General features: G+C 59.8%; 1 protein-coding gene across 4 annotated transcripts; it reads left to right on the top strand.

Moving 5' to 3' along the window:
* Nucleotides 1-5,186: 5,186 nt before the first annotated feature.
* LOC140901976 (CLOCK-interacting pacemaker) lies at nucleotides 5,187-20,584 on the top strand. 4 transcript variants are annotated; one of them, XM_073321489.1, is made up of 4 exons: nucleotides 5,187-5,255; nucleotides 16,508-16,726; nucleotides 19,093-19,265; nucleotides 19,623-20,584. In XM_073321489.1, exons 2-4 carry the CDS (start codon nucleotides 16,516-16,518, stop codon nucleotides 20,535-20,537), a joined length of 1,299 nt encoding a protein of 432 aa, XP_073177590.1. In that variant the 5' UTR covers nucleotides 5,187-5,255; nucleotides 16,508-16,515; the 3' UTR covers nucleotides 20,538-20,584. The 4 variants fall into 4 exon arrangements, with proteins under 4 accessions (XP_073177590.1, XP_073177593.1, XP_073177592.1 ...); XM_073321492.2 differs by lacking the exon at nucleotides 5,187-5,255 and adding an exon at nucleotides 6,966-6,987; XM_073321491.2 differs by lacking the exon at nucleotides 5,187-5,255 and adding an exon at nucleotides 15,721-16,016.
* The last annotated feature ends 1,498 nt before the right edge of the window (nucleotides 20,585-22,082 follow it).

The raw sequence follows: 22,082 nt of genomic DNA, 5'->3' as shown, positions 1-22,082 counted from the left end.
GGTGGCTGAACCCCCTAAAATGGCATGCAGCTCATCATAGAAGCGGCATGTTTGGGGCTGTGACCCAGAGCAGCTGTTCGCCTCTCTGGTTTTCTGGTAGGCTTGCCTCAGCTCCTTCAGTTTCACGCGGCACTGCTTCGGGTCCCTGTTATGGCCTCTGTCCTTCATGCCCTGGGAGATTTTCACAAAGGTTTTGGCATTTCGAAAACTGGAACGGAGTTCTGATAGCACGGATTCCTCTCCCCAAACAGCGATCAGATCCCGTACCTCCCGTTCGCTCCATGCTGGAGCTCTTTTGCGATTCTGGGACTCCATCATGGTCACCTGTGCTGATGAGCTCTGCATGGTCACCTGCAGCTTGCCACGCTGGCCAAACAGGAAATGAGATTCAAAAGTTCGCGGTTCTTTTCCTGTCTACCTGGCCAGTGCATCTGAGTTGAGAGTGCTGTCCAGAGCGGTCATAATGGAGCACTCTGGGATAGCTCCCAGAGGCCAATACCATCGAATTGTGTCCACAGTACCCCAAATTCGAGCCAGCAACGTCGATTTAAGCGCTAATCCACTTGTCAGGGGTGGAGTAAGGAAATCGATTTTAAGAGCCCTTTAAGTCGAAATAAAGGGCTTCATTGTGTGGACGGGTGCAGGTTTACATCGATTTAACGCTGCTAAATTCGACCTAACGTCCTAGTGTAGACCAGGGCTCAGAGAGGTGATTAAGAAAAAGCAGAAAGCCTACAGGGAGTGGAAGATGGGAGGGATCAGCAAGGAAAGCTATCTTATTGAGGTCAGAAATGAGTGAGAAAGACTAAAAGTCAAGTAGAGTTGGACCTTGCAAAGGGAATTAAAACCAATCGTAAAAGGTTCTATAGCCATATAAGAAGAAAACAAAGAAAGAAGAAGTGGGACCACTAAACACTGAGAATTGGGTGGAGGTGAAGGATAATCTAGCCGTGGCCCGATATCTAAACAAATACTTTGCCTCAGTCTTTAATGAGGAGCTTAGGGATAATAGTAGCATGACAAATGGGAATGAGGATATGGAGGTAGATATTACCATATCTGAGGTAGAAGCCAAACTCGAACAGCTTAATGGGACTAAATTGGGGGGCCCAGATAATTTTCATCCAAGAATATTAAAGGAAGTGGCACATAAAAATGCAAGCCCATTAGCAAGAATTTTTATGCATCTGTAAACTCAGGGGTTGTACCGTATGACTGGAGAATTGCTAACATAGTTCCTATTTTTAAGAAAGGGAAAAAAAAGTGATCCGGGTAACTACAGGCCTGTTATTTTGACATCTGTAGTATGCAAGGTCCTGGAAAAAATTTTCAAGGAGAAAGTAGTTAAGGACATTGAGGTCAATGGTAAATGGGACAAAATAAAACATGGGTTTACAAAAGGTAGATCGAGCCAACCTGATCTCCTCCTTTGAGAAAGTAACAGATTTTTTAGACAAAGGAAACGCAGTGGACCTAATTTACCTAGATTTCAGTAAGGTGTTTGATACGGTGCCACATGGGGAATTATTAGTTAAATTGGGAAAGATGGGGATCAATATGAAAATTGAAAGGTGGATAAGGAACTGGTTAAAGGGGAGATTACAGAGGGTCATACTGAAAGGTGAACTGTCAGGCTGGAGGGAGGTTACCAGTGGAGTTCCTCAGGGATTGGTTTTGGGATCAATTTTATTTAATCTTTTTATTACTGACCTCGGCACAAAAAGCAGGAATGTGCTAATAAAGTTTACGGATGATACAAAGCTGGGAGGTATTGCCAATTTAGAGAAGGACCGGGATATCATACAGGAGGATCTGGATGACCTTGTAAACTGGAGTAATAGTAATAGGATGAAATGTAATAGTGAGAAGTGTAAGGTCATGCATTTAGGGATTAATAACAAGAATTTTAGTTATAAGCTGGGGATGCATCAATTAGAAGTAACGGAGGAGGAGAAGGACCTCGGAGTATTGGTTGACCACAGGATGACTATGAGCCGCCAATGTGATATGGCTGTGAAAAAAGCTAATGCGGTCTTGGGATGCATCGGGCGAGGTATTTCCAGTAGAGATAAGGAGGTGTTAGTACCGTTATACAAGGCACTGGTGAGACCTCACCTGGAATACTGTGTGCAGTTCTGGTCTCCCATGTTTAAGAAGGATGAATTCAAACTGGAACAGGTACAGAGAAGGGCTACTAGGATGATCCCAGGAATGGAAAACCTGTCATATGAAAGGAGACTCAAGGAGCTTGGCTTGTTTAGCCTAACCAAAAGAAGGCTGAGGGGAGATATGATTGCTCTCTATAAATATATCAGAGGGATAAATACCGGGGAGGGAGAGGAATTCTTTGAACTCAGTACCAATGTGGACACAAAAACAAATGGATATAAACTGGCCATCGGGAAGTTTAGACTTGAAATTAGACAGAGGTTTCTAACCATCATTAGAGGAGTGAAGTTCTGGAACAGCCTTCCAAGGGAAGCAGTGGGGGCAAAAGACCTATCTGGCTTCAAGATTAAACTCGATAAGTTTATGGAGGAGATGGTATGATGGGATAACATGATTTTGGCAATTAATTGATCTTCAACTATTCATGGTAAATAGGCCCAAATGGCCTGTGATGGGATGTTAGATGGGGTGGGATCTGAGTTACTACAGAGAATTCTTTCCTGGGTATCTGGCTGGTGAATCTTGCCCACATGCTCAGGGTTCAGCTGATCGCCATATTTGGGGTCGGGAAGGAATTTTCCTCCAGGGCAGATTGGAAGAGGCCCTGGTGGTTTTTCACTTTCCTTTGTTGCATGGGGCACGGGTCACTTGCTGGAGGATTCTCTGCACCTAGAAGTCTTTAAACCATGATTTGAGTACTTCAATAGCTCAGACATAGGTGAGAGGTTAATTGCAGGAGTGGGTGGGTGAGATTCTGTGGCCTGCATTGTGCAGGAGGTCAGGCTACATGATCATAATGGTCCCTTCTGACCTTAGTATCTATGAGTCTATGAGTCATAATACAAGAACAAGAGGCCACCAAATGAAATTAATAGGTAGCAGATTTAAAACAAACACAACAAAGTATTTTTTCCACACAACGCAACCTCAGGTACTCCTTGCCAAAGGGTGTCGTGAAGGCCAATGCTATCACGGGGTTCAAAAGGGAGCTAGCTAGGTTCATGGCAGATAGGGCCATCAATGGCTATTAGCTAGGATGGGCAGGAATGATGTCCCTAGCCTCTGTTTGCCAGAAGCTGGGATTGGGTGACAGGGCATGGATCACTTAATGATAACCTGTCTGTTCATTCCCTTTGGGGCACCTGCCATTGGCCACTGTCAGAGGACAGGATACTGTGCTTGATGGACCTTTGGTCTGACCCAGTATGGCCGTTCTTATGTTCTTATTGTAAGGCTGGATGTGACCTTTCTGATCCAGTCCGACCCCCTGGGAGCACGGGTCTGAGAACTGCCCCACAAGAATTCCTGGAGCAGAGCTTTAGAAAAAATCTTGTCCTTCAACCTTGATTTGTTGCTGCTGACGGAGAATCCACCATGACCCTTGGCAACCTTTTCCAACGGTTAAATATCCTCATCAGGAAAAAATTAGGCCTTTTTTCCAGCCTGAACTTGTCTAATTCCAGCTTCCATTGGACCGTGTTAGACCTTTTGCTGCTAGACTGAAGAGCCTGTTATTAAATATTTGTTCCCCATCTAGGTACTGAGAGACTGTGATCAAGTCACCCCTGAAATCAAGTCTCTTTGTCAAGGTTGAGCTCTTTGAGTCTCTCACTCTAAGGCAGGTTTTCTAATCCTTTAATCCTTTAATCATTCTCATGACTCTTCCCTGACCCCACTCTGATTTATTAACATGCTTCTTGAATTGTGGGCACCAGAACTGGACCCAGGATTCCAGCAGTGATTGGACCAGTGTCAAATATAGAGGTAAAATCACCTCTCTGCTCCTACTTGAGTCCCCTGTTTATGCATCCCAGGGCCGTTAGCTCTTTTGGCCACAATATCACACTGGGAGCTCACGTTCAGCTGATTCTCCACCATCACCCCCAAATCTCTTTCAGAATCACTGCTTCCCAGAATAGGCTCCCGCATCCTGTAGGTTTGGCTGATATTCTTTGTTCCTAGATGTATACATTTGGAGTTGGAGTTTGCGGATGGGTCGCTGATGGAAGGGGGCGGGGGGAGTCTTGCTAATTCTCTAGGGACTCGAGCACTCTAGGACTAGCTCACACAGCCTCAGCTCCAGGAGTCAGGGGATCACAGCAGAACCTCATTGAAAAGAAAAGTATCTTGCATCCCTGATTCTGGAGAAGCTGGAAAATGTCACACGATCATGGCACTAATGCTCAGAACACAAAGAACCAGGCAACGTGTGAATTACTGGTGAAAAAAATCTCTAAATTTTTAAGCCAGCTTCATAATTTGTGGGACCTGATTCATGATTTTTGAACTCTTGAGCTCGGTGATACTGGTTTACAGCTTGTCTACACTGGCATTTTACAGCGCTGCAACTTTCTTGCTCAGGAGGTGGTCTCCCAGCACTCCCAGCGTAGACTAGCCCTTAGGATGCGTCACTGCTGAGGGCGTTGAGGGGGGGAAGGTTTTTCTGGTAGAGATGGGGTTCCATCACTTTTTGGGGAGGCAGGGTCAGGAGTGGCTTACCACTGGGGAGCAGGAGGTGGCTACTGTGGGCAGGGCTAGTAGCCCAGATTGGAGGGCTGCTAGGGGACAGGGTCACTAGCTCAGGTTTGGAGGGTTGCTGGGGGGCAGGAGAGGGGGTCTATTGGGGGACGGGGACCGAGCCAACAGCCCAGGCTGGTGGGCAGCCCAAGTTGGGGGTTGCTGAGGGGGGACTGTTGGGGTGGGGCTGGCAGCCCAGCTGGCCGGCCAAAGGGGAGACCGCTGGGGGATGCCGGGGGGCGGGAGGACAGGTGCTGCGGAAGTCCTGGGGGCCCCCAGCGCCGCTCTCAGGGGCCGGGTCCCCACGCCAGGTGTGACCAAGAGGCCCCGCCCACTCTGGCCCGAGTCCCGCCCCCGCACATGTCTCCGCGTTCTCTCCACGCCCCTCACGTGGACACGGACCAGGCTCCGCTTCCGCACGTGGCGCCGGGGCCGCGCCGCTCGTCCCGCCCCCTGGGCGGCGGAGGCGCCAATTGGTTGCCGGCGCTGTCAGTGTGCTCGAGGGGTGGGGTTACCGCTGAGTCTTTGTGTCTCAGCGTGTGCGGCGGAAGAATCGGGGCGAGAGGCAGGTACGGACCCCGCGGCTACTCCGAACCCCCTCGGGCCCCCTCCAGCTCTCCTGCCCCCACCAGGCCCCCCGAACTCCCCCGGGTCCCCCCAGTCCTCCATTCCCTAGGCCCCCTGAACACCCCCAGACCCCCCAGTCCTCCTCCCCCTCAACTCCCCTGGGCTCCTCGAACTCTCCTGTCCCCCAGTCCTCCGCCCCCAACCCCCCTAGGCCCCCCGAACTCCCCCGGGCCCCGCAGTCCTCCATTCCCTAGGCCCCCTGAACACACCCAGACCCCCCAGTCCTCTTCCCCCAACCTCCCTAGGCCCCCTGAACTCTCCTGCCCCCCCAGTCCTCCGCCCCCAACCCCCCTAGGCCCACCGAATCCCCTCGGCCTCCCCCCAGCCCCCAACCTCCCTAGGCCCCCTGAACTCTCCTGTCCCTCCAGTTCTCTGCCCCCAACCCCTCTAGGCTCCCCGATCTCCCCTGGGACCCCTAGTCTTCCACCGCCAACCCCCTAGGCTCCCTGAACTCCTCCGGGGCCCCTAGTCTTAATCCCCTGGGCCCCCCTCTGTCCCCAACCCCCCAAGGCCCCTGAACTCCCCTGCCCCCCCAGTTCCCTGCCGCCAACACCCCAGGCTCCCCCCCCCAGTCCTCTGCCCCCAACCCCCTGGCACACCCCAGTCCTCTGTCCCTAAACTCCCCCTGCTGCCCCCTAGTCCTCTGCCCCAATCCTTTGGGATCCCCCCAGTCCTCTGTCCCCCCGAACTCCCCCAAGGTGAGAGGCTGGTATTGGCCACCCTCTCCCTGGGACCCCCCAATTCCCTGCCCCCTGGGATCCCCAACCCCCCCCAATCCTCTGCCACCCAAACCCCCTGTGCTTCCCCCAAGACGAGAGGTAGGTATTGACCACCCTGCCTCCCGGGACCCCTCCAGTTCTCTGTCTCCAACCCCCCTGGGCTCCCTTTAGCTTCCTTTAACTCCCTGTCCTCCCAATCTTCTGCACCCAACCCCCCTGGGCCCCCCAAACTCCCCAGGGCAAGAGGCAGGTATTGGCTCCCCACACCTGGGGCCTCCCCATTCCTCTGACCTCCTGGGTCCCCCTGAACTCCCCTGGGGTGAGAGGCAGGTATTGGCCCCCCTGAACTTCCCTGGGGCCCCCCAGTCCTCCCCTCTTCAACCCACCTGGGCTCTCCTGAACTCCCCTGGGGCAAGAGGCATGTATTGGCCCCCTGGGACCCCCAATCCTCCACCCCCACATACCCACTGGGTCCCCTGAATTCTCCCAGGGTGAGGGGCAGGTACTGGCCACCCTGCCCCCTGGGGCCCCTCAATCCTCTTCCCCCGAACACCTTGGGTCCGCCTGAATTCTCCTGGGGCGAGAGGCAGGTACTCATGCCCCGTCCTCCTTCCCAGCAACCGCCCTAGTCCCCTGGAATGCCCCCAAACCTCCAACACCCCTGCCTTCTGAATTCTGCTGGGGTGAGAAGCAGATACTGGCCCCCTAGGGACCTCCCTGTTTCCCAGGGAACCCCTGACCCTCCTGAAACCCCCAGAAACCTGCCAACCCCCTGCCCCCCTGAACTTCCCTGGGAAAAAGGCAGTTATTGGGCCCCTGGGACTCCCCTGACTGCTCCTAGCCTGGAATCTCCCTAATCCCTCCCTGTCAGAACCTGATTCCCCCTGGAATCCTGGCCTGGTTCTTGGGGAACTCTAGTCCCCCTGAGCGAGCAATAGATGCCAGAGCGCCCTGGGTAATTCTCCTCTTCCCCACCCCCCATCCCAACACCTGTTCTGCTGCTTGGGTTCCTCCTGGGATGGGGCTCTCCCTGGATGTGGAGGCGGGGTACTCAGGATAAGGGTGCATGTGTGGGGGATGCCCTGGGTTATGGGGTGGGGGGTTCAGGATGTTGGTGTCCCCTGGGATATGGGGATGTTGGGGGACATTTTAGGACTGACACTTGCTGCTTTATGGGGAGTGTGGGTGGCAGGGGTTATCTGCTGTGGGGCCATTGGAAGCTGGCCTGAGGCTATTGCGGGGTGGATCACAGGTCATGGGGTTGTTGCTTTGTTCAGTTTGGAGCTGGATGCGCGGCACCCATTGGCAGGTCGAAATGCCCTTTGTGGTGTATGGGGTTGAGCTTTGGGGTGGGTGAGCAAGGGAGCGGACCCTCCCCATGGGGTTGTCTGAGGCCCACACTTCCAGGGCCCTGTCCAATCCAGGGCTGCCTGCATGGTGCAGAGAAGCGTCACCCCCGTTCACACACCAGTCCGAAGGCAGCTCAGCCTCCATTACTGAGTCCTGGGGGCGCTGTTGCCCCTGGCTAGCCATGGCTCCAACCAGTGGGGGTGGGGGCAGTGGAGCTGGGGGGGGTGTCAGATCTCCCCCACACTGTAAAACGGTGGAAGGATTTCTGCCTCGTGGGTGCGGGAGGGCATGCTGGTTGCCTTTCCAGAGGGACTCTGTGTCGTGCAGCGTAACCCAGGCCCTGCAGCCCCTGGGTGATTCTGCGGAGTACAGCCAAGGGCCCAGCTCAGCTAGGGACCCGCTGCCAGGAAAGGTGCCCTTCCCCCTGCTCCTGGGGCGCTCTGCACCGGCCAGGTTGTGCTGTGCGGGGGGTACAGGCTGTGCCATGGCTGCTCCAGTGCAGGGAGAGTGAGGGCCTGGGGCTGGCTGAATTCCTGGCCCCCCTCCTGCTGTAGATCTGGGTGTTCTCGGGGCAGCCATTGTGTGTCCCAAGCCAGGGCCCAGGAGTCCCTGCTGGGGTTCAGTCTCAGCCTGGCTGGGACCCCTGAGGAGTGACTTGTGGGGGAGGCAGATTGCTCCGGGGAACAACCCAGCTTGTGGCTGGGAAAAGTGTGTCCTGGGAGCGGTGATGAGTTGAACGCCAAACACCCCTCGGCCAGCGGAAATCTGAGGCACCTGCTGGACACCTCAGTGCCTCTGAGGTGTTGGTGGGCACAGGTGTGGAGGGCAGGTTGGTGGGGCCGGGAGGAGGCCTGTGCCAGCTCAGTACCAGGCCATGAGACTGCAAACCCCTCCCCCCCCCCCCCCGCCCCGAACTCACTGTGCGGTCTGTATAGCCACCCCCCAGCAGGTGCTAGGCTGGAGACGCTCTGGGAGCTGGCTATTAGTATGGCTGATGTGCTGGGGCTGGGGACTATGATGGATGACTGTCCACCAGAGACCATCTGCTGGGAGGAGGAAGGTGCAGCTCCGGGGAAATCCGGCCTTTGGCTGTTGGGGTTGGAGGGCTTTGGGCAAAGCCATGGGACAGGTTTTGCCCTGTCTGCACCAACCACTCTGCTAAGCAGTGTGCTCCTTTCTGCACGGCCCCAAGTCTCCCATGTGCTGCCAAGAGGCTGCTGGGAAGCACTGGGGACTGGGCAGTGGGGAGAGTTGTGTTGGCTCCTAGGCCATGGTTGTAGGTCTGGCCTTGGAGAGCGGTTATATCTCCATTGTGCCACTTGTGTAGAGATGACTGGATACTTGGGGGGGTTGCTCGCCCCTGGCGCGGCTGCTCTGTGGGAGCAGTTGCCACTGGTTTGAGAGGACAGTGCAGTAGTTTAATGTTGATGGGTTGTCGTTGGAGTCCAGATGCTCCCTGGAGCACGAGTTGTGGTGAAACTGGACAGCGGAGTTGGGGGAGCCTCTGCCTTTGCCATGACCACTAGCTCGTGCCCTAGACAGAGACAACCACCCGCGGAGGGGATGAAACTCGCTCGCCCAACCGAGTGACAACCAAGCCCTTGCCACCAAGTCCAGCATTGCACAGCCTCTGGGCCAGGCCCCACCATGCACTGGGCACTTCCTTCCCCAGGACTGGTGCCTAGAGGGCATTAGCCCAGGGACTGGGGCAGGATCCAAGAGCTGGGACAGTACCTGGGAGCCTTGCCTCCCAGTCCCGCCTTCTGCCCCGGGCCGTGCTGCTTCTCCAGGCTTTGCATTGGCTGTCTTCGGGGGGCCTGTGGCATTGGTTCCAGGGCAGCTCCCTGGAGGATGCTGCTGTTTGTGTTGCCTGCAGCTGGAGCCCCTGTCCCTGCCTCCCACAATCCTGTTTCCCTCCACAAGGACTGGGCAGCTCCGTTGCCCAGAGAGCCGGAGCTTCGCAGCCTGGCCTCCCCCAGACAGAATTCGAGGGTAGGATGTGCCAGCGTTGAGGGCAGGAGTGCAGCCCTGTATGTCTGGGGAAGGAGAGAGCCATGGGACCCTTTGGAATAGCCTGGCTGCTGGCCTCTTGCTGCATGTGTCAGACAGGGTGGCTGCTCTGTGTGGATCCAACCTGTGTTAGGTACGTCCCATCACTGAACAGCGAGCGTGAGATCTGGGTGTGGTCAGGGCTTGAATGAACTAGTGACATTATGGAGGGGAGTGGTGGAGTTTGGTGGTTTCAGTGGGAGTTTAGGGGCTTGGACCCAGGACTCCTGGGTTCTGTTCCCAGCTCTGGGAGGGGATGGGGCCTAGCGCTGGTCTCTGGCTCCTGGCTGGGACATGGGAAGCTGGAGGCTGGGTTTTCTCTCCCCACGGGGGCTATATGCGAAGCCCCAAGGCATCACCCGTGGAGCTCACAGCCCCTTTGAATTCCCTGGTGTCCATACACAGGGACCGCCTGGGCCTCCTTGGTGGTGGCACTGAGATTCCTCATGTCTGAAAGGTGCAGTACCTTGGAGTGGGGTGAAGGAGGAGCCTCCCCTACGTGTGGCTCAGCCCTTCCTACGTGTGGCTCAGCCCTTCCTACGTGTGGCTCAGCCCTTCCTACGTGTGGCTCAGCCCTTCCTACGTGGACAGAGCTGGGCCTTTCCATTGCACGGCTGCTATGCTCTCCAGACAGCTGGGGTTGGGCGGCTGGGAAGCCCCTGGAGAGGATTAAACAGGAAGCAGAAAGAAGCACCTTTGGGGAGTATGAGAGCTGTGTCTGAGACTGTGTCTAGCTGGGACTGCAGGCTGGGAGCCTCGCCTGACTGGCCAGGGTGAACAGTCCCTTGGCTTGGCCCTGGAATACTTCCCAGCATGGGGAGGGGCAGTGACCCACAGGTTGGGTGGGGCAGGGAAGCAGAGCCAGGAGTAGGGATGGGTTGAGCAGGACAAGGGCTGTGATCTCCCTCCCCCAGCAGTGCCACTGAAGGGCTGGAGTGGGCACGGGGAGAGCTAGGCAGCCTGCAGGGTGGGCTGCAGGTGGCAGAGGTGGGCACGGCCTGTGGCATGATTGGAGGGCTCTGCAGCCCCCACCTCCTCAGGTGTCTCAATCCTCTGGCCTGCACGTTCCCTCCTCCTCTGCCCCCCCCCCCAATCCCTTTTCTAAACTCCATTCCCCACAGCTATGGAGTTTGAACTGCCCCTGTCCACCCACAGCCCCCTCCCTGAGCAATCTGGACACCAAATCCCTTTCTGGGTGGTCTTCCCCTCTTCCTGTGCTGCAACCCATTGTGGCCTTCCCTGGTCGCCCAGGGCTTGGGGCAGAGCCGACTAGGTAGCAGTGTGGCTTGGGGGAGGCGGGCTGGAGAGGTGGGTCTCTCCCCACGTGGGCTGCTGTGATATGGGGTGAATACTGTTCCCCACCTCCCGTGGGGCTCTGATGGCGTTGCAGGAGCTTGGCTGTGGTGTGGCTGCTGGCCAGGTGGGGTGGGCTGCAGGGCAGGGGCTGTGGAGGGGGCAGCTGGCAGGGTGGGGGGGTGAGAGTGAGGCAGAAGGGTTCCCTGGGATGGCTGAGCCAGGCCAGAGCATGAGTGGCAAAGCAGGGTGCTGGGCCCAGGGCATGACAGGCTTCCTCTGCTGCTAGGATGGGTGCCTGGGGTCCCCTGGAGGGACATCGGGTGACTGTTGCTGCTGTCCGTCCCCCCGCTCCTGCTAACTGGGTGGGGAAGTGCGAGCTGGGGAGCCTCCCCCCGGAGGCTTGGGGGCAGGTGGTGTGTGCCTGTGTACTGGAAGAGGAGCCCTTGCCAGAGCCTGTCCCGCTGCTGCCTTGCTCGAGGCTGATGGCACAGAGGTAGCTGCTTCTGCTTGGGCCCTTCCTGCCCCCAGGGGCTCCCTGCAAAAGCCCAGGTTGTGCTGTGGCAGAGCGAGGTTGTCCCATGCTGGCTGTGCCTGGAGCTCCCTGCAGGTTGCTGGGGTCTCTGTTGACAAGGGGCCACAAGTGTGGTCCCCCCCAGAGCCAGCTTGAGAGCCCATCCCTGGACCCAGTGGCTTCCACAGCCCATGCTGCCTCGGCCCCCAGAGTCTGTCTTGCCCTCCTGCCTTGTGTTCACGGGTCCCTCGTCGCTCATGCCCCCTCAGTCTCTCCTGCTCTCTGAATCGCTGGCCCTGGGTCATCGGGTGCCATGCTGCGATGGGAGCGCTGCCGCCGGATTGGCTTTGCTGGCCCAGCTCTGGGATGTGCCGAGGACCAGCTGCTGAGTTTGAACAGTGAGGTTTCTGCGTTCTTCATACGCGAGACAGTACAGGAGGCCGCGAGCAGGTCTTGGCTGCGTTCTGCCCGCTCAGCTGCGTGGGAAGGAGCCTCGCGCGGAGGGATGGGGACTGCCGCTCGTGCTCAAGGGGTCGCTGATCTCGGCGTCTGGGTCTTGGGGCTCAGCTTGAGGCCATGCAGGGCCAAGGCTCACGATTCCAGGGGTTGGGGGCAGCCCTTCGGGGAAAGACAGGGCGTAGGTGACTTATCTTGCATAAAATACAACATAACTGTGCCCTAATCATGTCCTAATAATATCTTTGTGAAGAATATGGGTGCAGAGTCTCAGTACTAGCAGTTCCCTGCGGGGCTGGAGTCCCTTCAGGAAGGAGGGGATGATCCTTATGCTGGGGAATGGGGCTGCCCCTGTGGCACAAAGAGGGGACTGATGGAAAGACATGCAGCAAGTCAGTGACAGAGAACCCAGTAGTCCTGGCTCCCAGCCCCCACTGCTCTAACCACTAGACCCCACTCCCCTCCCATTCATGTAGGATGAGGTGAGGTGGCTGCTGTCTGGGCACACTGGCTGTGGGCTCTTGGGGAGCATGAGTGCACCTAGGCTAGAGCACCCTTAGTCCTCAGTGGGCATTGTCCCCTAGCGCCTGGGCCATCTGGGCCTCCCTACTCTCGCGGCCTGCTCTGCGGTCCCTGTGTTGAGTTTGGTGATGTCTGGTCTCTGGGAGGGCACTGCTTGCCTGGCTCCCCCAGGAGAAGCTGCATCAGGCTGGGCATGCTCCTCTGTGTGGGGGTGTTGTGCAGGCAGAGGGGCTGAAGCAGCTGGAAATGGGGAGCCTAAGAGTGACTGCTGGGCTGGACCAGCTGGGCAAGGTGCTTGGGGGGTGAGTTCCATTCCTGTGGCCTAGCCGAGGACGGGGGCAGCAGCAGCCCCGGGGAGGCCAGGAAGATGTCCTCCCCACCCCCTGCCAGCAGCTTCGGGGCTGTCTGCTCCCCTTGCCTTAGCTCTGTCGCACCTTATTTGGGGCACCGGCCGAGGCCCCTCCCTGGGTAGTCCCAGCCCTGCCCATTCCTAGGTGTTTCCTAGGCATGAGCTGGGAGCACTCCTATCTCTGGGCTCAGAGGAGGCATGGTGTAAACACACACACGTGGCCCTGCACCTGATGCAGTGTTCCCAGCGACCGCCCACGTGTCTGTGCAGAGCAGCTGCTAGCCTTGTGCTGGCAGAGCTCAGGGCATCAGCTCTGGGGTGGGTAGAGAGGGTTGCCCTCCTCCCACGCCTGACACCTGGCAGCCATGAGGCAGGGTATTGCTGCTGGTAGGATCCCACTGTGCCGGTGAGGCCTGGGCACTGGGAGGCTAAGGAGCGTGGGGCTGCAGGGTACCATTGGGGACTGGCACTTGGAGGTCGGTGAGAGGGCTCAGACCTCTTCGGAGAGCACATCCCAAAGGTGGTGTGGGCTTTCCCGCAGGGTGGAGGATAGGGGACGGGCTGTGCTGTGTGAAGGGAGGGCGGGGGCTCTGCTGTTGCAGCCCATCACAGCCAGGGCCAGAGCCCACTGCTTGCCCTGCTGTGGATTTGCTCTCTGCTTGGGAAATCAGCTGCCTTTCTCCAGGCACGTGCTCTCACCCAGGTTTGTTGTGTCTGTGCCTTCTTCCTTCTCTGGACCTGGTGTGTTTCAACAGTGTCACTGGCAAGGGGGAGGGGGTCCTGTGGTCACAGCAGGGGATTCCTGCTTTCTTTATCACAGCTTCGCTGGGCTGTGTTTTCCCCAGAGGGCTGTGCTGGGTGCAGAGCTGCAGAAGATCTGCCCCAGTGTGTGAGACCTTGGGAGGTGAAGCCACTTGCCTGGCTGAAAATGGGTGGGGATTTCCCTGTGGGAGCCACCCTGGGCTGTCCTGCTGGTGAAATGTCCTGCAGAAGTGTGGGAGACACCCTCTCCCAAGCCCCCTGCGAGATTGCGCCAGTAGCATTGCCCTTGGGTTGCTGCCCTTCTCCAGTCGTCCACCTGGCAGTGTGCTTCTCCAAGCCAGGTAGGTGCCCAGGTGCCATGAGGATGAGCACGGTACAAAGCTGAACTAGGGTGGAATTCCACAAGAAATAACCCCTTGGTCTGGACTGGCGCCACCGGATTGCAGCTGCTGTAAGCCAAGGGATTCTCCCAAAGAGACATCGGGGCATTCGCTGGGGTTCCGCGGCAGGTCAGATGGGGTGATCACAACGGTCTCTCCTGGCCTTGACTGGCCCCTTCGTGGGTTGTAGCTGCAGCGTCCAGGGGTGGGGCTGCTGGTTGTTGTGTGCTCTGAGATAGCTCAGAAGAGCGCACGCCAGCCCTGCCGCTTACTCTGCTCCACTGTTTGGAGGTTGGCGCTGCAGCTGCATTTCCTTAATCTGTGCCAATGGTCCTGCTCTGGCCCCCATCACGGTAGTGCCACTCCCAGTGCACTGTATCCTCCTGTGCCCCCGGGCTGCTCGCCTCTCCTACAGAGGGGATTGAGGCACAAAGACTAAGTGACAGAGTGCTCATGGTGGCAGAGTAGTGGCCTGGTCACCAGTCTTCTAGGCTTGTTCCCTCCCTACTGGGCCACGCTTCCTTCCATGGACAGTGCCCTCTCAGCACCCCACGGCTGGCAGTGGTTGAAGGAGCTCAGTCGCTGAACTCCAAACCAAGTCCCTTCTCTCTGGCCAGGCTGGTTGGCTCCGCTCTAGCTGCGCAGTGCCCCTGATGGCACCTCCAGCTCCTGTCTGAATCCTATGCAGGATGGTCCCTGTCTGCATGGGGACAAGCCCAGAGAGGCTGAAGATGATCAAAGGGCTGATGGGGGTTTTGTGTCCCTGTTAGCACATGCCCTGTGGGCCCAGAGGGTCAATGTGATCTGGGAAGGCACAAATGGGATCCTCAAGGAGGAACTGGGAGGTTAGTTTCCCTCTGGAGTGGGTTCTGGGGCGACCACTGCTGAGCTCCTGGGTGCAGTTCTGTGTCCACGATTCCCAATGGAGGTTGGTAAATTGGAGAGGGTCAGAGAGGATGATGGACGGATTGAGGGGGTCGTGGAGTTCAGCGTATGGAGCTTAGCAAGGAGATGAGTAAGGGGTGACGATCAGTGTGGAAGGACCAACGGCCCAAAGATTTGATACTGGTTCATCTTGCAAAGGGTTTGCTTGCTTGCAATGGCTGGACTGAAACCTCAGTCTGGAAAGCCACCGTGGTGAGCGTAAGGCCCAGAGCTACGGCAGGTCTCCACCACTGGGTGTTCTTAAATCAAGTGTCCCTGCTTCCTTGCCCACCAGCGCAGAACCTCCTTCATCACGGTCTAGCTGCTCCAAAGCTTCCTCCCAGCTCCACCAGGGCTCCCCTGTGCCCTGCCTGGCCCCTCATCCCAGCCCCGCCAGGACCCTGCCTGGCCCCTCATCCCAGCCCTGCCAGCACTCTGCCCTGCATGCCCCCCTTGTCCCAGCCCTGCCAGGACTCTGCCTGGCTCCCCTGCACCCTGCGTGGCCCCTCATCCCAGCCCTGCCAGCACTCTGCCCTGCATCCCCCCTTGTCCCAGCTCTGCCTGGCTCCCCTGCACCCTGCGTGGCCCCTTGTCCCAGCCCTGCCAGGGCTCTGCCCTGCATCCCCCCTTGTCCCAGCTCTGCCTGGCTCCCCTGCACCCTGCGTGGCCCCTCATCCCAGCCCTGCCAGCACTCTGCCCTGCATGCCCCCCTTGTCCCAGCCCCGCCAGGGCTCTGCCTGGCTCCCCTGCATCCCCCCTTGTCCCAGCCCCGCCAGGGCTCTGCTGTGCCCCCTGTGCCCTGCCTGGCCCCGCCAGGGCTCTGCTCGGTGCCCTGCTCGGGCTGGCACCCTGGACTGTGGCTCCCTTTTAATGCCGAGGGCAGGAGCGCGGCGCTGCCAGGCCGGGGCGGTGGCGGGGGAGGACGGGAGATGCGGCTCTGGCCGGGGACAGCCCCAGCCCCGCCGCCCCCCGCGCGGTGACTGTGCGGTGCCCACACCACGTGTCCGCGAGCGCGCCTGCCCCTCCCCGCCCGGGGCGCCGCGTGTCTCTGGGCTGGCGCGTGGCGCCCCGCGTGGGAGGGCGCGGGGAGAGAGCGCGTGGCCGGGCACGTGCAGCGCCGCCAGCCCGCGGCCGCTCCCGCAAGACACGCCCGCCGGGATTAGCGGCGGCTGGGGCTGCCCCCCCCCCCCCAGCTTCCCCGGGCGGGTCAGGGACGGAGCGGGGGCGCGCTGCAGGGCCGCACCCCTGAGCTGGGGCGGGCGTGTGCGCACGTGTCGGTGCATGCACGGGGGGGGCCCGGACCCCGCCTCTTCCCCACGGGGCGGCGCCGGGGCGGGCGGGCGGCTGGGCGCGTTTGGACCTGCCGGGGAAACGGGGGCGGTTCGGTGCGTGTCTGGAGAAGGCTATGGGGTGAGGGGTGTAGGGGGGCGCGGGCAGAGGGTGCGCAGCCCTGTTGTGGGTTTTCTCTGGCGGCTGAAGGGAGCAGGCGTTGCTCCCACTCTGGGGGGTAGCGGGGGCTGATGGGGCTGTGGTGGGAGGGCCAGTGAGCTGATAGCGGGTGTGGCAGGAGTCTGAGGGGGCTGGGTGGGGCTATGGTGGGAGGGAGTCTGCCCCGGGGAGGGGCTGGGTGGGGGGGTACATATGTCCCAGAAAGCATCTCTGCCCCTCCTCCTCGTAGTCCCTGGGAACTGGGCGGGGTGGGGGGGGTCAGCGCCCTCTGGGTAGCATCTGGCCGGGCCCCCCCATGCAGTGCTGTAGGTGGGGGCAGGATGAGGGGAGTTGCTATCTCAGGGGTCCTTTCAAGCAGCAGGAAGCTGGGGGTGGGAGCTTGGGGGAGCCCTTCCCTGGCACCTGATCCTTTGCTCTTCATCTTCAGGCTTGGAGATGCCTGCGGAGAAGCCCCCCGACACAGAGAGGTCGTGTCAGCCCCTCATGGAGAGAGAAATGGCATTGGGGAGTACAGCAGCAGTGACCACCGGCTCCAAGGGGCGCACGGGGGTGTTGGAGAAGACAGCTGTGGGGGGCGAGGGCAGCAGGAAGTCCCCGGGTCCCCAACCACCAGCCAGCGAGTCGGAGAAGGATTCTGGCTTCTCAGGTAGAGACGTATCCTGGGGGCAGCAAGCGATCTCTGGGCCTTCCCTGCTGCATCCCCATCTCTTTGCCCCACTCTTTGCTTGGAGCCCGGGATTTCACTCCTGGGACTGGGCTCTGGAGCTGTCCAGTTGGTTTCCTGGGGTGGAGGCAGCAGGTAGCCTGGAGCTGGGTCCAGCCTGCCCCCCATCCCCTTCTGCCCCTAGGAGCAGAGGGCACTGTGTGCATGGGAAGGACGGGGGGGGGGGAGGGTCCAAGTGGACTAGGGGGGAGTTGGGCTAAGCTGGGTTTGGGAGGAGCCAGGCCCCATGCACAGACGCTTTGGTCCCCCAGCACTGCCCAGTGCACCCCACAGTCTGGGGATGAGAGCCTTGGGGTTGCTGGGGCCTCAGGTTAGGGAGCCCCGGACCCCCCTCCCTGCAGGGCCCCCCCAGCTCCTCCCTGGCATGCAGCTGGGTGGCCCCCTGTTTCCCTGGCACACAGACCCCTCCTCCCCAGGCCCATTGTGCAGTGTTATGGGTAGGTCCTAGGGTGGGGCAGGCCTCTGGCCAGCCAAGGAGCAGCTTTTGGGTCAGTCCCTTGGTGCCTCCTGTCGTCGATTCCCTGTTGCCGTCTAGTGGTTCTGGGTGAATACTGTCTCCTATTGCAACCCCCCAGGGGCTGTTTCAGAGCCGATCTGTCAGGGGAGCTGGTGGGGACCTTGCCGTTCAGTTGCCTGATGCTTTCCATTATAAAAGGTTTTCGTTACCTTATTATAGAGGCTCCGCCACCCCCAGTGTTTGCAGCAGGCCTCTGACACTGGGCAGGGAGAGAGCCTGGGCTAGAGAAGGGCATCGCCTCTCCCCATGAAATTCTGCTCACGTTTAGCTGAGCTGTGGGAAAATCACCGTTTCCCTTCCCCCGCTTGTGTTGTCAGCAAATCTTCGGCAGTAGCCACAATAATAATGTGCTACGGGGCATGGAAGGCCAGGCCAACCCTGTTGGTAAATCAGCAGCAACAGGTGCAGCCACTGGCCTTTCCCCATGGTGAGAAGAGACAGCTGGGCTGAGCTGCCCAGATGCCCTGCCGAACCCTAGTGGTCAGTCGTCCAGCAAGGGGAGCCACACGGCTGGGCCTCCCTGCCCCCACCCCCAGCATGTGGTCCTAGTGGCCCATCATCCTGTGGGGGAACCATATGGCTGGGCTGCCCTGCCCCTTCCCCCACCCAGCATGTGGTCCCAGTGGCCTGTCGTCCTGTGGGGGGTGCCACGTGGCTTGGCTGCCCTTCCCCACCCAGCCCCCGCCCTGCTGCTGACTTTGCATGTTTCAGGAGGTCTCTTGTCTCAGCTTCCTCTGTAAAGTGGGGGCGATGATCCTGCGCTCTCAGAGATAATGGGTGATGTGTCCTGCAGGCGCCCAGCCACCATGGTGAGGAGCCATGCAGAGGCCCCTGGGGACTGGACCCATCTGTGTGGCAGGCAGTAAGACAACGCCCCACGCTGAATGAGAAGGATAACAAGGACTGTTTGCTAGTGCCTCATCCCCGTCCATCCTGGGGAACCAGCGCATGATCCTGCAGTTACAGATGGTGTCGCGATGCAGACGCACAAGGGGGCCGGGGCCTGGGCAGCTGGGCCTGGGGTTTCCTCATGTCTGAGCGTTTGACTCAGTGGCCTGAACAGCGTCCTCTTCCCCCAGCTCCATGTCACCTCATTAGCCTCTCGTAGCCCCTGAGAACCTGCACGTGAGCTTCCAACCCCTGTGAGACTGCAGGGGCAGCCATGAGATGGGGCCAGCTGGCAGGATTGGGAAAGCAGCCTCGGGGGTCTTGGGGAGCCCTTGTGCTCCTCTCATCTGGAGGCTGCCCCACTGGCAGGAGTTACAGTGAGGCTAGAAGCTGGCTCCCAGTTTGTGTTGTGTCCTAGGAGCATCAGGAAGGTCAGGCCTGCCCTGTGCTGTCCTGTCTCAGCAGAACAGTCTCCATGGGGGGCACTGTGCGATGCAGGGGCTGGGCACTCATCTCTAGTAGGTCTCTGCACCCCAAGCAAGCTCTTGAGCAGTGGGTTTTGGGGAAAACTCTACCCCACAACTCTGGGCTGCTCTGCATGGCACTGCTTCTCCCGGCCCCAGACTCTTCCAACCTAGACAGGAATGTACCAATGCATGGGGCTCTGGCAGGGCCCTCATGGCCCCATGTCTGGCTCCCAGAGCCAGATTTAACTGCAGGGCTGGCCGTGAGATGCTGAAGCCATTTGGGGGTGGGGGCATACAGACAGCAGCTGGGGGTTTTGTTGCCTGCTCCCCTCCCTGGGGCTCTAGTGTCGCCACCAGGTAGCCCAGCCCCTGTCCCCCCACTGCCTCTTACACTCTGCTCCTGTCCCCCTGTGCAGACACAAGTTCAGAGTCCCTGAGCACGCTGGATCAGGCCGAAGCAGAGGAGCCGTCCATCTGTGCCTCACACTGGGCGACCAACGGGCCCAGGCTGCGGACGGCGCCGCATCTTGACAGCACGTTCACCAGATTCACCCCTGTTTACGTTGTCAAAAACGTTATCCTGAAACAGGTAGCCCTCCTGCCCCAAACCCACCAGACCGCCGAGTCCCTGGGGCTCGGACGTGCCCCAGCAAATCAGCCGCTCCCCAGGGTCACAGGGACGGGGCTAGCTGTCCCGCACGGTCACTGGGGAAGGAGGGGAAAGCAGCCCTGGGCCTGACGCAGGGCTGTCCCCGGACACGGCTGTGCTTTCTCCCCATCAGCACTTGTGGCACGTCATGCCAGAGGGAGAGGTGAAGCTGCGAGGTGAGGGGGCCCCGCGGGAGCAGAGCCAGCACCCACGTGCCCCCTTGTTCCTTGTGGCCCATGTGCCCAGCTCTCGGAGCTGCCTGGGTGCTCACCCTCCTCTCCTGCTCTTCCCTTGCAGCCCCTGGGAGCTTCCTCCAGCACCCAGCTTCTGACCTGGAGTGGCCAAGACCCCCCAGACAGTGTGCAGGGCCAGGCCCGGCTCATCTTCCTCCAGCAGCCGGTGGCTACGGCCACGCTGAAGCCGCTGCTGCCTGGCCGGAAGCCACAGGCCAAGGACACCTACCTGCCCATCCTCAACGCCTACCCCAAGATCGCCCCACACCCGGGCCACAGCCAGGACAACGAGGCTGCGGCTGGGCCCCCGCCCCGAAGTGGCAGTGTTGGCCCTGCCAAGAGCAAGCGCTTCTGCCTGGAGGAGGCTTGGGTGTCGTCCTCTGAGTTGGACGCCCCCACCAGCGGCGGGCTGCAGGAGGAACAGTGCCCAGGGGGTGCCCTGCAGGTGCTCTCTGCTGGCAGCTCAGAGCCACTGTCCCAGAACACTGTCACCTCATCCACAGAGCTGGCTCGGCCGGCACCCAGCTCCATCGCAGCCCAGGGGAGCGCAGCACTCCTGGACCTGGCTGAGGGCAGGATCCTGGCCAAGGCCTCCAAGAAGCTGGGCTCGAGCCTCGGTAAACAGCGGCGCTTCCACAACACGGTGGAGATCCTGAGGAAGTCGGGGCTGCTGGGTGTCACCCTGCGGACCAAGGAGCTGATCCGGCAGAACAGCAGCACCCAGCGGGAGATCGCAGAGCTGCGGGAACATGCCCGGCTCTTCTGCGAGGCCATGCAGAGCAACAACTCTCAGACCTGGGCCCGGCTCCAGGCAGCCATGAGCCTGTCTGCCTCCTACTGGGCCCAGAGAGGCCCAGGCCCCGACACGCCTGCCAAGACGGTCACTCCCCACACAGACTTCAGTGGGGAGTCCCTGCCCGGCTCCCCCATGAGCCTGGCGCTCACTCCGGACCTGTCAGCACACACGGCCCTGCCTTAGGCCCTAGCACGGCCGCTCGCTCAGCAAATAAACCTGCTTTGAACAAACACCACTTGTGAGTGAGTTCCCAGGCCAGGGCCAGCTGCCTCTGGGCTGGAACTGGAGCAGGGCTGGCCATGCCCGACCAGACGGACTGGGCCCTGCTCCTCTCTGGTGGGACAGGCAGGGAGATGGAAGTGGTCCCTGCTCAGAGCCTGGCTCCATGCTGGCGGGGGCTGCCTGTGGGCCACCTGGAGCCCCTGGCCCAGCCTCCGGGCCACATGAGCTACACTAGGGGAAGATGCTGTGTGCCAGGCCGGGCACTGCTGGCCGTTCCCCCGGGGGTGCGGTGGAGAGCTGACAGCTCGGTGCCATGTGTGCGTGTGGCTATCATAGCCTCTTCCTGTGCCAGGGCAGCAGTGCTCTGTGATGCCCTACAAGCAGCTGGGCTCCAGCCTCAGGAGAATTTCTGCCCTGGGCTGGTGTAGATGTGGGTTATGGGCTGGCAGAGGCCTCAAGGAAGGGCTCTCTCCTGCTGCCTCCTCAAGGCCATGTGTGATGGGAAGAGGGGTCGGGGACTCAGGTGCCCCAAGCAGGGCTCGAGCCAGTCTCTGCATGCCCAAGGCCCATGCCTGTGGGCTTCTGGTCAAGGGTAGGGGTGTAGAGCCTGGCCAGGCAGGTGCTGTCCTCCCCCACACATGACCTGGTCAGAAAAGAGCTGCAGAATCTACTAATTGTCCACCTCCCCCACAGCAGCACCTGATGTACCTGCTCCCCTCCCCCGGCAATGCCTAGTCAATGCCTGCACCCCCTCCCCACTGCATCACTTGGTCTGCCTGCCCCCCTTTCTCCCCTCCCCCCGCACCACCTGGTCTGCAGACAGACCCTAAGATAGTGCCAGTGCGGCTGAGGGTGGGAACTGCTGCCCACCACCCATGAGCCCCTGCTCAGGGCTGCTCCTTCCTCCCTCTGCTCTGTACCATACCCCTCTCCCATCCGGTGAGCAGCTTGCTTGCTCTATATGGCTCCAGCCTCCTCGCCCCCAACGTGCACCTCCCTCGTGGCAGCTGTCCCTGCCCACACTGAGTTTGCCATCAGACCGGGCACCTCAGCCGGGCAGCTCCCCGGTTGGCAGGGACCACTCTGACTATCCGGGCTTTCTGCTTAGCCCCAGGCAGAGGCTCCCCCAGCCCATCACTGCTGACTTTGGGGAGCTGGGGGTTGTGCCAGGGTGGGTGCAGGGCTGTAGCCACGCACCTGCCGCGGATGCTCAGAGAGGGTCTGGGTTCCATGGAAAGATGGCCCATCTCCCATAGTCAGACAATGCCAGTGTTACTGGGGGGCAGGCCCAGGGGACCCTGGAGTGAGCCACTGCTGCCACCCCACCCTTGTGGCTCTGCCGCAGGAGCTGCTTGGCTTCTCCTGGGCCCCTTCGCACCCAGCACGCTGGCTCCTCGGGCGGAGTTGCTCAGGTCCAGCCTTTGGGGCTGAAGGAGCAGGGAGGGTTGGGCCAGGCTCACTGCTGGCCTGCATGTGTGCCCACCTTGCGTCCCTTCGCATGGGAGA

Source organism: Lepidochelys kempii, chromosome 23 (assembly GCF_965140285.1).
Source record: "Lepidochelys kempii isolate rLepKem1 chromosome 23, rLepKem1.hap1, whole genome shotgun sequence".
Lineage (NCBI taxonomy): Eukaryota > Metazoa > Chordata > Testudines > Cheloniidae > Lepidochelys > Lepidochelys kempii.
This window is presented reverse-complemented; position numbering and strand designations above follow the sequence as displayed.